Raw genomic sequence first — 12,780 nt, forward strand, 5'->3', positions numbered from 1 at the left:
GAAAAGGGACTGTATGGTAGGAGACCCAGGAAGACCCCACTTCTTACCCCGAGACATAAAAAAGCCAGGCTGGAGTTTGCCAAAACTTACCTGAAAAAGCCTAAAACGTTTTGGAAGAATGTTCTCTGGTCAGATGAGACAAAAGTAGAGCTTTTTGGGCAAAGGCATCAGCATAGAGTTTACAGGAGAAAAAAAGAGGCATTCAAAGAAAAGAACACGGTCCCTACAGTCAAACATGGCGGAGGTTCCCTGATGTTTTGGGGTTGCTTTGCTGCCTCTGGCACTGGACTGCTTGACCGTGTGCATGGCATTATGAAGTCTGAAGACTACCAACAAATTTTGCAGCATAATGTAGGGCCCAGTGTGAGAAAGCTGGGTCTCCCTCAGAGGTCATGGGTCTTCCAGGAGGACAGTGACCCAAAACACACTTCAAAAAGCACTAGAAAATGGTTTGAGAGAAAGCACTGGAGACTTCTAAGGTGGCCAGCAATGAGTCCAGACCTGAATCCCATAGAACACCTGTGGAGAGATCTAAAAATGGCAGTTTGGAGAAGGCACCCTTCTAATATCAGGGACCTGGAGCAGTTTGCCAAAGAAGAATGGTCTAAAATTCCAGCAGAGCATTGTAAGAAACTCATTGATGGTTACCGGTTGGTCGCAGTTATTTTGGCTAAAGGTTGTGCAACCAAGTATTAGGCTGAGGGGGCCAATACTTTTGTCTGGCCCATTTTTGGAGTTTTGTGTGAAATGATCAATGTTTTGCTTTTTGCTTCATTCTCTTTTGTGTTTTTTTCATTTAAGACAAATTAAATGAAGATAATAATACCAAAGAATTTGTGTTTGCAATCATTTTCAGGAAGAAACTGAGTATTATCTGACAGAATTGCAGGGGTGTCAATACTTTTGTCCACAACTGTACACGAGTCACCGTGCTGATTGAGGAGCGCTGATGGTGCTCATTTGCCCTCATTTCCATTTGGCATGGGCAGCTGCACCCACCATCTCCATTTTAGCTGGATTTTTAGAGGTGCACTAAAATAAGAGTAAGATGAAAGGTTCCTTTAAAGACTGGGACTACACAGTGACTTTGGCTGCAGGTTCTTTCCAGTTCCTTGATAAGCCGGGTATAAACCCTTAGGCGGTTTGCTGAGGAGTGTCTATTTGAGCTGCACCTTGTCCTCGTCTTGCAGTGTTCAGGAGCATTCCCGCCTGTTTCTTACCTTATGTGAGCTCGGCGGCAGACGTGTAAGCGGCGGAGGGTTGTTCTGAGGCTAAATTACCTATGTAGCCCTTTCATAATTGCCTTAGAATTATGACATGTTACATCATGACATGGATTCAAATTTCGCACGAAATGTGGTTTAACTTGCGGGAATAGATTGGAGAATTGTGCTAACGTTGACATTCCTTTGCTGCATCGTGTCGACAGGATCTGTCGAATATGGCTGCAGTCCGGATTCCAAATAGTTATGCAAACAAATTCTCTCTTGGGTCGGTTGCACTATTCGGTTTGCTTAAGGTCCGTAGTTCCTTAGGTCAAGTCGGGTAGTGCAGTCCGAGCTTTACCCATACAATACTGGGCATGAACGTGTAAACCTGACCTTAGGTGTGCTGCTCTTACTTTTAATCCTGAGCTGATTTTTAGGGCACATGAGCCAGTTGTCTAGGGCACCCATTTCCTAGACTTTTGGAAGAGACCTGGAGTGGAGCATATAAATCATTAATTGCTTCTCTGCCCTAGGCCACCAGTGACTTTACCACTATTCAGGCTTAGTATGGCGGTATTACTCGGACAACTGCTTTATTGGGCATTTAGAGTACGTTCCTACAAGGAGTATTTCACTTTGCAGCATTCCTGCACTTATTAGGTTACTTGCGTTTTTTACTTTGTGAGTGCTTTTTTTTTTTTTGCATTTGTTTTTATTGAGTTTTTGACGCCGCGGTTTTTGTCTCTTTTTGGTATGTCTCGTTTTAAATAAAGCTGTTTTGGTATTTGGGTTTGGCAAAAGTTTATTCATACAGTCAGGTCCGTTTTAGTCAGGAATCTAAATAACCCATACAAGCCATTGGGTTCGTTAGTGTGCTGTATGTTTTTAAAGGCGTTTTCTTGTTTTGGGTTTCTGGTGCCGGCTGCAGTTTGTTGGCAAAGATCTATGCTTTACTCCCCCTCCCCGGGTCCGACGCTCAGTCTCCGCCAATTGTCTGCAGCGCTGATGTCACTTCGACAACCCTGCAGGTATCTGTGAGCTCACAGATTGGCTGCAGCGCTGATGACATGACGTCTGTGCTGCAGACAGTTAGCAGACACTGGAGCCACAGTGGCTGAGACTCAGCGCTGGACCCGGGGGAACTGCATCGTGGGAACACAAAATCCCTGTGTCACTGTAATGCACAGAAGTCACGTTGCTATTTTATTTCATTTTCTTGCCTATGAGAAAATTATTGATGGAACCCTGATGGCAAAAACTGACACACTGACCAAATACAGATGAAGATCGCTCCATTCTTCCCGCCTGTCTGGGGCAGCTCGTTCCGGACTTTTCTTCACTTGTGCGTTGCACCAATATAACTTTTTTGTCTTCTTTCAGTTACCGGACGTTCTGCCTGCTCGGGGATGGAGAGACCGCAGAAGGTTCTGTTTGGGAAGCAATGAATTTTGCTGGTTTGAACAAGCTGGACAATCTTACTGCCATCATAGATGTCAACCGCCTGGGACAGAGCGAACCCGCTCCTCTGCAGCACAAAGTGGAAATCTATCAGAAACGCTGCGAGGCCTTTGGGTAAGTGATATTCCTACCATACGTAGATGTAGTAGCCGCCATCACGACAGACGGAGCTCTGCGCTCTTTGTGCACCGCTGCTGTTCTCATTCGCTATTGGGCATCGCAGATGTTGAGTTTGCTACGTCTGTATAGCGATTTGGTTTTCGCTCGACAGTAATACCGCATCACTTGTACATAGCATTGTGCTGTAGTCTGTTGTGAAACTACAACTTCCGGCACTGCAAGACAGCCACAGGTTGTCATGCACACCACACTGACATTGAAGGAGCCAAGAGCACCCACAGTGTCAGTGTGCAGGGTCTCTGATCCTGCTGTTCTGTCTGCATCAGCTGCTCGCTGCACACAGGATTGCACAGGAGATGAGAGCGCACTGACACTGTGATTTCAGCCCCTCAGCTCACTGTGCCCAGCAGAGCGGACAAGCGGTGATCTCTAGGCCCAGCAAAGAAGCGGCGATCACTGTGCTTGGCAGACAGGCGGCGATCACTATGCCCGGCAGACAAGCTGCGATCACTAGGCCTGGCAGACAAGTGGCGATCACTATGCTCGGCAGACAAGTGGCAATCACTAGGCCTGGCAGACTATCGGCGATCACTGTGCCCAGCAAACAAGCGGCGATCACTAAGCTGCGATCACTAGGCCTGGCAGGCTACCGGCAATCACTGCCCAGCAGACAAGCGGCGATCACTATGCTCGGTAGACAAGTGGCAATCACTAGGCCTGGCAGACTATCGGCGATCACTGTGCCCAGCAAACAAGCGGCGATCACTATGCTCGGCAGACAAGCGGCAATCACTAGGCCTGGCAGACGATCGGCGATCACTAGGCCCACCAAACAGGCGGCAGTCACTATGCCCTGCAAACAAGCGATCACTATGCCTCACAGATAACTAGCGATCCATTTGTCTGGCAGACATCTGGCAATGTCTATGCCTGGCAAACAACTGGCAATCTCTGTGCCTGGCAGGCAACCAGTAATCCATGTGTCCGGCAGAGAACTGGTGATCCCTGTGCCCAGCAGATAAGCGGCCATCACTATGCCCGGCAGAGAACCGTTGATTGTGTTACCATTGGGTACAATACAAGCATTGGGATTGCCGATGCTTCTATTCCCTATTGGCTCAGCGACCATTGGGTAGATGGAAAAAGAGAAGACAGAAGTTGTTATAAACCACTTCTGCTTTCTTCTTGTAATCCATGGCTGATGCTGACCCTCGAGGACCTGACTTGGCCCTGCTAGATTTTATGAGCCAGGAGTGTTTAAACCATAGCACCCAGCTTTGAAAAACAAGAAAAAGGGTCATATACGATGTATGAAATTACTATTTTACTCTGAGCCACTTCCCTAACCTTGCCCAGTCCTTTGTATGCACACCGAAATATTGCTGCTAGTGACGCCCATTAGTGTTCCCACACAGTATGGTGCCTCTATAAGGGCCCCCACAGAACATTCCTCCATACAGTATAATGCCCCCACGTAGTATAATGTTGGCTCGGTCACACACACATCACTTTCCTGTCACATCCCTGCTCCTGCGTTACTACTCTGGTGTCTGCAGGTCCTGCCTTCAGGTCATGTGATCTGACGTTCCGTGCAGGACCTTCAGGCTCCACCTAGACAGCAAAGTGGAGCAGGGATCTGTTGGCTCTCTGCTTCACCGTTATATTCAACTCTGTGTATCCTGAGGACAAAGATGCAGTTAAAGTCAGGACACCACACCGACCTTCCGGGACAGCGGGACACCTCCCCATATTCTGGATCAAGGATATTGGGACGTATATTAAAGCAGCAGTGCCAAAAGACATCACTACAGACTCGACAACTGCACTGCCAGAGAGGTGCACGGTTGGGGGTATAAGAGGTGCACGGTTGGGGGTATGAGAGGTGCACGGTTGGGGGTATGAGAGGTGCACGATTGGGGGTATGAGAGGTGCGCGGTTGGGGGTATGAGAGGTGCACGGTTGGGGGTATGAGAGGTGCACGGTTGGGGGTATGAGAGGTGCACGGTTGTTGGTATGAGAGGTGCACGATTGGGGGTATGAGAGGTGCACGGTTGTTGGTATGAGAGGTGCACGGTTGTTGGTATGAGAGGTGCACGGTTGGGGGTATGAGAGGTGCACGGTTGTTGGTATGAGAGGTGCACGATTGGGGGTATGAGAGGTGCACGGTTGGGGGTATGAGAGGTGCACGGTTGGGGGTATGAGAGGTGCACGGTTGTTGGTATGAGAGGTGCACGGTTGGGGGTATGAGAGGTGCACGGTTGTTGGTATGAGAGGTGCACGGTTGGGGGTATGAGAGGTGCTCGGTTGGGGGTATGAGAGGTGCACGGTTGTTGGTATGAGAGGTGCACGGTTGGGGTTATGAGAGGTGCACGGTTGTTGGTATGAGAGGTGCACGGTTGGGGGTATGAGAGGTGCACGGTTGTTGGTATGAGAGGTGCACGGTTGGGGTTATGAGAGGTGCACGGTTGTTGGTATGAGAGGTGCACGGTTGGGGGTATGAGAGGTGCACGGTTGCGGGTATGAGAGGTGCACAATTGGGGATATGAGAGGTGTACGGTTGGGGATATGAGAGGTGCACGGTTGCAGGTATGAGAGGTGCACGGTTGCGGGTATGAGAGGTGCACGGTTGCGGGTATGAGAGGTGCACGGTTGGGGGTATGAGAGGTGCACGGTTGGGGGTATGAGAGGTGCACGGTTGCGGGTATGAGAGGTGCACTTTTCCTGTACTGACCACTAGTTAACGCTCATTTATTATGTGTTTCAGGTGGCACACAGTCGTTGTGGACGGTCACAGCGTAGAGGAGCTGTGCAAGGCGTTCACTCCTGTGAAGAATCAACCGACCGCTATCATCGCCAAAACATTTAAAGGCAAAGGGATCACAGGTACGGTACATATCGTGCTGTAGATACCTCACCTAGTGTGAATAAGAAATGTGAAATTTAGCAAATAGTTTATTTTTTCATCTTTATGTATTTACTGTATCGGATACTTGCAAAGGTGGCAGAGATCAATTAGGTGCTCAGTTGATGGGTCAGATATGTAATGTTTATTTTACATCATATGCAATAATCCAAAAAATATACTCTATAATAAACACTATACAAGAAAGCAAAAGCACAAATTGGTAATAATACCAATAAACCAGTAATAAAAAAGGTAACTTTTTTAATGATTTTAATATTTTATTAGATCAGGCAGAGAGTAGATGTTCCAGGGATTATTGTATTTGTCCAATTTGCTTACTTTTTTTCCTATGGGGCATTGCAGCCAGTAGAATCATAGAATCATAGAATCGTAGAGTTGGAAGGGACCTCCTGGGCCATCTGGTCCAACCCCCTGCTCAAAGCAGGATTCGCTAAATCATCCCAGTCAGATGTCTATCCAGCCTCTGTTTGAAGACTTCCATTGAAGGAGAACTCACCACTTCTCGTGGCAGCTTGTTCCACTCATTGATCACTCTAACTGTCAAAAAGTTTTTTCTAATATCTAATCTGTGTCTCCTCCCATTCAGTTTCATCCCATTGCAGTACTCCATATACCAGCGGTGTTTTCTTTAAAGTGGAACTGCTTCTTTCTCCTCCTGGACTGACCTTTCATTCTCAATTCAGAGATAAAAATCTATATTCAGTAAATAGACATTTTCCCATTTTATGAGATAAAAGATGACAGTTGGTGCTTTTAACATTCTATGGAGGCAGGGGGAGCTAAAGGCCGACACAGACATTCTGCTGCAAGTTCACTTAAAACGACAGTTACAGAATTGTAACAAATGTTTCTGCAGAACTTGCAGCAGAATTTCTGTGTCTGCCTTTAGCTCCTCTCCTCTCCATCAAACTTCATGAGCACCAACTGTCATCTTTTATCTCAGTACTGTGAAAATTACTGACAACAGACTTTACTTGTGAATTGAGAATTTTGAGGATGAATGATCAGTCCAGGAGGAGAAAGAACCATCTCATCTCATTTAGCCAACCAAAGACAGATCTACAGGTACCCCAAAATAGCTGTATGTAGATGGGCTTGGCTAATTTACAAGACTCCTTCAAGGATTGTGCACGGACTTTTGCATATTTTTGACCGTTGAAATCAATAGACACCAATGTTTGCCATGTGCTACATGAAGAGAAATGGCTTGAGAAGCCAGACGTTATCTCACCCTGGTTTGTCTCCTCTCTTGAAGGTATTGAAGATAAGGAGAACTGGCATGGAAAGCCACTTCCAAAAGATTTGGCAGAACAATCGATTAAGGAGATAGAGAGCAAGATCCAAAGCAAGAAAAAGTTGATCCCGGCGCTTCCAGTGGAAGACGCCCCTTCCGTCTCCATCAAGAATATTAAGATGCTTTCTCCTCCTAATTTCAAATTAGGAGAAAAGGTGAGTTAAAGCCCGGCGTACCCATTATACTACATGGACATCTGTGTCTAGGCGTAAAGGGGTCCGTCAATTTAAAGACAGTAAGCAATATGTGGCGAATGGTATTGCAGCGTGTCTTCTAACACTTACATTACTTAAATGGGTTTTCATCCTGTAATAAACAAGTTCTAATACAACAATGTTGACAGATTAGAAAAAAATGTTGCTCTTGGGGAAAAAAGGGAAGCAAAAACCAAAAATGCAAAATCGGACATTCACAAGGGGCTCATAGACAGGGATTGTCGAAAGCGAGGAAACCTTGTTTACCCAGGAAATGCTCGAATATGAATTTGTAAAAAAAATCATTCATATTTCTTCCAGATAGCAACCCGTAAGGCGTATGGACTGGCGTTGGCTAAACTTGGTCACGCCAATAATAGAGTCATTGCCATGGACGGCGACACCAAGAACTCCACCTTTGCCGAGATCTTCAAAAAGGAGCACCCTGACCGCTACGTGGAGTGTTACATCGCTGAACAAAACATGGTAACGGCCGACCAAGAAAATGGGGGTTCCTTTTATTCACCTCTTATGCTTAATTAACCATTACAATTAATCAATATTTCCGGCCGGTGATCCTTATCTATGTTTTCTTCTGTGTAGGTGAGTGTGGCCGTCGGCTGCACCACTAGAGACCGTACTGTCGCCTTTGCAAGTGCCTTTGCCACATTCTTCACCAGGGCCTTTGACCAGATCAGAATGGCAGCCATCTCAGAGAGTAACATCAATCTTTGTGGCTCACACTGTGGGGTTTCCATAGGTGAGTGTGGGTTTTTTTTTTTCTTCCTCGGTTGATATCACTCTTTGGGGTTTGTATAAGTCGGTGAGACTGATTTTCTTTAGCAGCCTATTGGAAAATATGAATCTTGAATTTGCTTGCAGCGGGTAATTGCTCCACTCCTCCTTTGCTCTAGTTTTTATAAATCTAAAAGGAACACATCATAACATTATATAAGGAAAATTGCATATATATGATGACCTGAGGTTAGTATCCTCAATAGTCAGAACCTCCCACTCCCGTCTCCAAGACTTTACACGTGCGGCGCCAATTCTTTGGAATGCACTTCCCAGGTCAATACGATTAGTCCCCAATCCCCACAATTTTAAGCGTGTCCTGAAAACGCATTTATTCAGACTGGCCTATCGCCTCAACACATTAACCTAACCTATCCCTGTGTGGCAGAGCCAAAAGTTTTACCATAACCAGGTTCCCAGCATCATGTTCCCACATGCTTTATGCATCCATTAGCCCTCTGTGTTTGTACTGTTACACACTTAACATTATGGCTGGTCCATACAATCAGGGCAACTGTTACCACCCATCTTTCGTGTCTACCTCTTTCGTCATAGACTGTAAGCTTGCGAGCAGGGCCCTCACTCCTCTTGGTATTTGTTATAATCTACTGTATGTGATTATTGTTATGCTGTAATGTCTATTGTCTGTACAAATCCCCTCTGAAATGTAAAGTGCTGCGGAATATGTCGGCGCCATAAAAATAAAATTTATTATTATTATTATATATGCTATTCCTCAATTCTCAGTATTCTCATTCACAACCAGAACAGGTAAGTCAGTGCAAAGGAAAAGTGTAAATGATTGTTTCAGCAACCAATCGGAAACTATGAATCTTGAATTTGCTTGCTGCGGGTAATTGCTCCACTCCTCCTTTGCTCTAGTTTTTATAAATCTAAAAGAATCACACCATAACATTACATAAGGAAAATTGCATACGTGGAATTCCCCAATTCACAGCTTTCTCATGTGTTTACACCACATCTCATTCCCAAACAGAACGGGTCTGTATAAGTCGTTGCAAAGCAAAAGAGTAACTGATTGTTATAATAAAATGTTTTATAAATAATAAACTAAAAAAAAAAAACACAGAAAAAAAGGCTTTTCCGAAATGTTGGAATTGATGATGTTGGAATTGATGTTTTTCATTGTCTCACCTCTAAAAAAAAAAAAACGGAATAAAAAAAGATAAAAAATTCTATATACCTCAATAAGTCCTCCAAGTTATTGACAATAGCAACAATTTTTTTTAAATATATATAGAAATGTTTTCATTGTGCAAAATTAGTACAACCTAAAGGAAAGTGGTATCGACAGAAACACGCCGCCCCACAGAATAAAGTTATCGCATTATTTATACTGCACAGTAAAACACCCCCCCCCCCAAAAAAAAAAAAACAACCTAAAAACAAGTGTCAGAATTACTGTTATTTGTTCATCACCCTTTCTTAATAATGGACTAAAAACAATCAAAAAGTCATAGGTATCCCAATATAATAATATTTAATCACTTCAACTCACACTACATGAAATAAGCCGTCATATAATTTTGTTAATGAAAAAAAAGTTGTAACTGTCCAAAGAATCCCAAAAGATTCCTCTTCCAAAAAAACCTGTTTTTCTTGTGCAAAAATTTGAAAAAGCCGAAAAGTATCATGGCATATCATATATGCAGCGCAATGAACGCATTATATTATGCTAGAATTGCTGTTTTCTACTTATTTGCCCCCAAGAGAGAGTTAATAAAAGTTACAATATGAGTTATATATACCCCCTCAAAATCTTCATACTGCATCTTTTTTATTTGTTCTCCACTTTCAGTATCTTTTTATCTGCACCCAGTTTTTCTTTTATTATTATTATTATTAATATTATTATTATTATTATTATTATTATTATGGCACCATTTATTCCATGGCGCTTTACATGTGAAGAAGGGTATACATCATTTCTTCTTTCTTCCTTTATTGAGTAACCATGATTTTACTTTTTTTCATAAATCAATAGTACACATGAAAATAAGAAACTGTGTAATATATCTTATCATAGAAATCTATTGGGTTTTTTTCTCCTCCCGGACTGATCTTTCATTCTCAAAATTCTCATTTCACCGGTAAAGTACGTCTTTAGTGAATACAGATTCTCCCATTACTGAAATAAGAGATGACAATTGGTGTTCATAAAGTTCTATGGAGAACATTCAGCAGGATGTCTGTCGGCCTCTATCTCCTCCCCCTCTCCATAGAGTCTTATAAGCACCAACTGCCATCTATCTCAGTAATGGGAATAACAGTCTTCACCGAATACAGATTTTATCCATGAATAATCCATCCAAGAGGAGAAAGGAGCAGATTTGTCTAGTAAGATATATTACACTTAGATGGTGGCCCGTTTCTAAGGCATCAGGTATTCTAGAATATGTAGTTTATTTGCCAAGTGTGACCGTACCCTCACACGTGCAGATATATTAAACGAAGCCGCGTCGCTGATTGGTCGCGGCCGGCCGGGCGCGACCAATCAGCGACGCGGCTTCGTTCAATATATCTGCACATGTTAGGTTACCGTCACACTTGGCAGCGCTCCAGCGATCCCGACAACAATCCGACCTAGTAGGGATCGCTGGTGCGTCGCTACATGGTCGCTGGTGAGATTTGTATTGTGGTCGTTGTCCCTGTCAAACACACCGATGCATGCTGGCCAGCGAGAGACCGACGTTCAAAAGATGGTCCAGGACGATCCACCACGATCGTTGATCTCACAGCGGGGGCCTGGTCGCTGCTGCGTGTCACACTGAGCGAGATCGCTAGCGCCGGTTGGGATACCTTCGAAGCTGGGAGATGACTGGCTAGCGTCGCTGCTAACGGCCGGGCGCAACCAATCAGCGATGCGGGATTCGCGGCCGGACTGCGCCTGTCGCGGATTGGTTGCGGGCGGCCGGGCGCAACCAAACAGCGACACGGGATTTCTGTTACAGACATACAGACAGAATTAGACGATTATATAGTAGACTAGATGGTGGCCCGATTCTATCACATCGGGTATTCTAGAGTCTCTGTTAAAATAAAAAATAGTTATATACTCACCTTCCGACGGCCCCCAGACTCTTTCTCTCCTCTCCAAGCTCCCGGCATCTTCCGGTCCCAGTAATGCTTTGCGCGAAACACCGCTGATGACGTCGCCCTCCTTGTCAGAGTGACGTCATCTCCGGCCCTTCTTGCTAAGCATTACTGGGACCGGAAGATGCCGGGAGTGTGGTGAGAGAAGAGAGAGTCTGGGGGCCGTCGGAAGGTGAGTATATAACTATTTTTTATTTTAACAGAGACTCTAGAATACCCGATGCGATAGAATCGGGCCACCATCTAGTGTATTATACTCCTGTTACACCCGGAGCTGCTGTCACTGTTCTGCTGTTACCTAATGTATTATACTCCAGTTACAGCCAGAGCTGCAGTCACTGTTCTGCTGTTATCTAATGTATTGTACTCCAGTTACTCCCAGAGCTGCAGTTACTGTTCTGCTTTTACCTAATGTATTGTAGTCCAGTTACACCCAGAGCTGCAGTCACCGTTCTGCTCTTACCTAATGTATTATACTCCTGTTACAGCCAGAGCTGCAGTCACTGTTCAGATCTTACCAAATGTATTGTACTCAAGTTACACCCAGAGCTGCAGTCACTGTTCTGCTCTTACCTAATGTATTGTACGCAAGTTACACCCAGAGCTGCAGTCACTGTTCAGATCTTACCTAATGTATTGTACTCCAGTTACAGCCAGAGCTGCAGTCACTGATCTGCTGTTACCTAATGTAGTGTACTCCAGTTACACCCAGAGCTGCAGTCACTGTTCTGCTGTTACCTAATGTATTGTACTCCAGAATATGTGCAGGACTGTGCCTGTGTAATGAGCGACGCAGCAGTGATGCCTTTAACTGCTCTAATGTGCCTGTACAATAAGCAATGCAGCCGTGTTGCCGTGACAACTAAGCAACTGTCGCTGATTGGTCGCGGCCTAACTGCCACGACCAATCATCAAGGCGGGATTTCCATTACAGACAGACCGAATTAGACAATTATATATATATAGATAAGTTACTTATTTTTATGAGATCTGTTGTTTTATGAAATACAAATTAAACTGACGGTTGCACTTTAACGTTTCCTATTTATCTCAGTTTCTACCCACATCTCCTCCGTCTTCATTCTTCCTCCCTTGATCACTTCTCTGTGTAACTTCTGTTTTCCTGCCAGGAAATGTTGAAAAGCATTGTGCTGTTGGGTGTGAGAGATTCCGAGCGCCCCACCATTTCACAGATATCTGACCGTCTGGTGTAGAAATGTTCCGCCATATCCTGCGACGACCCTACACATAGGGGATAGTCTTTCCTGACATGATCATACAGATACTTTTGGTGTTTCATTCATTTCTTTCATTCTCTGTTATCCTCCTTTTGTAAATCCTATTTTTTTTTTTTTTTTTTTTAGTTTTCTTCTCTTTCTTTTCTCCACTCCTCCAAATCTAAGAAGACTGGTGTCTCCAGGTAGACCTGCATGCCATATATAAGGTGTTAACCTACACGTAACGCATGGTGTGACTTACTGCAGTGACGAGTGTCATTTAATTTGAACTTTTTAACATTTAATGCAGAAATGTAATTCTTAAAACCTATCTGCCCTTTCACACAAACCTATAGAAAAGCATTGTCTGGATGCCCTTACTCCCCAACAGCAAGTTAAAACTGCTATCGGTGCACATACCACTCCAAGGTGTCCAGGAACTGACGCTATTCTA

The 12,780-nt window shown here is 44.5% G+C and overlaps 1 protein-coding gene across 2 annotated transcripts in view; it reads left to right on the top strand.

The window, feature by feature from the left end:
- Positions 1-12,780, top strand: part of TKT (transketolase) — an 89,796-nt gene that overhangs the window by 57,111 nt on the left and 19,905 nt on the right. For both annotated transcript variants that reach the window (XM_073574181.1, XM_073574182.1), the window contains exons 5-9: positions 2,589-2,780; positions 5,551-5,669; positions 6,968-7,161; positions 7,522-7,686; positions 7,804-7,960. In XM_073574181.1, coding sequence (XP_073430282.1) covers positions 2,589-2,780; positions 5,551-5,669; positions 6,968-7,161; positions 7,522-7,686; positions 7,804-7,960 — 827 coding nt within the window. The remainder of the gene's footprint in view (positions 1-2,588; positions 2,781-5,550; positions 5,670-6,967; positions 7,162-7,521; positions 7,687-7,803; positions 7,961-12,780) is intronic.

Source organism: Dendrobates tinctorius, unplaced genomic scaffold (genome assembly GCF_039654945.1).
Source record: "Dendrobates tinctorius isolate UK_male_01 unplaced genomic scaffold, ASM3965494v1 ptg000038l, whole genome shotgun sequence".
In the NCBI taxonomy this organism is placed as follows: Eukaryota; Metazoa; Chordata; class Amphibia; order Anura; family Dendrobatidae; genus Dendrobates; species Dendrobates tinctorius.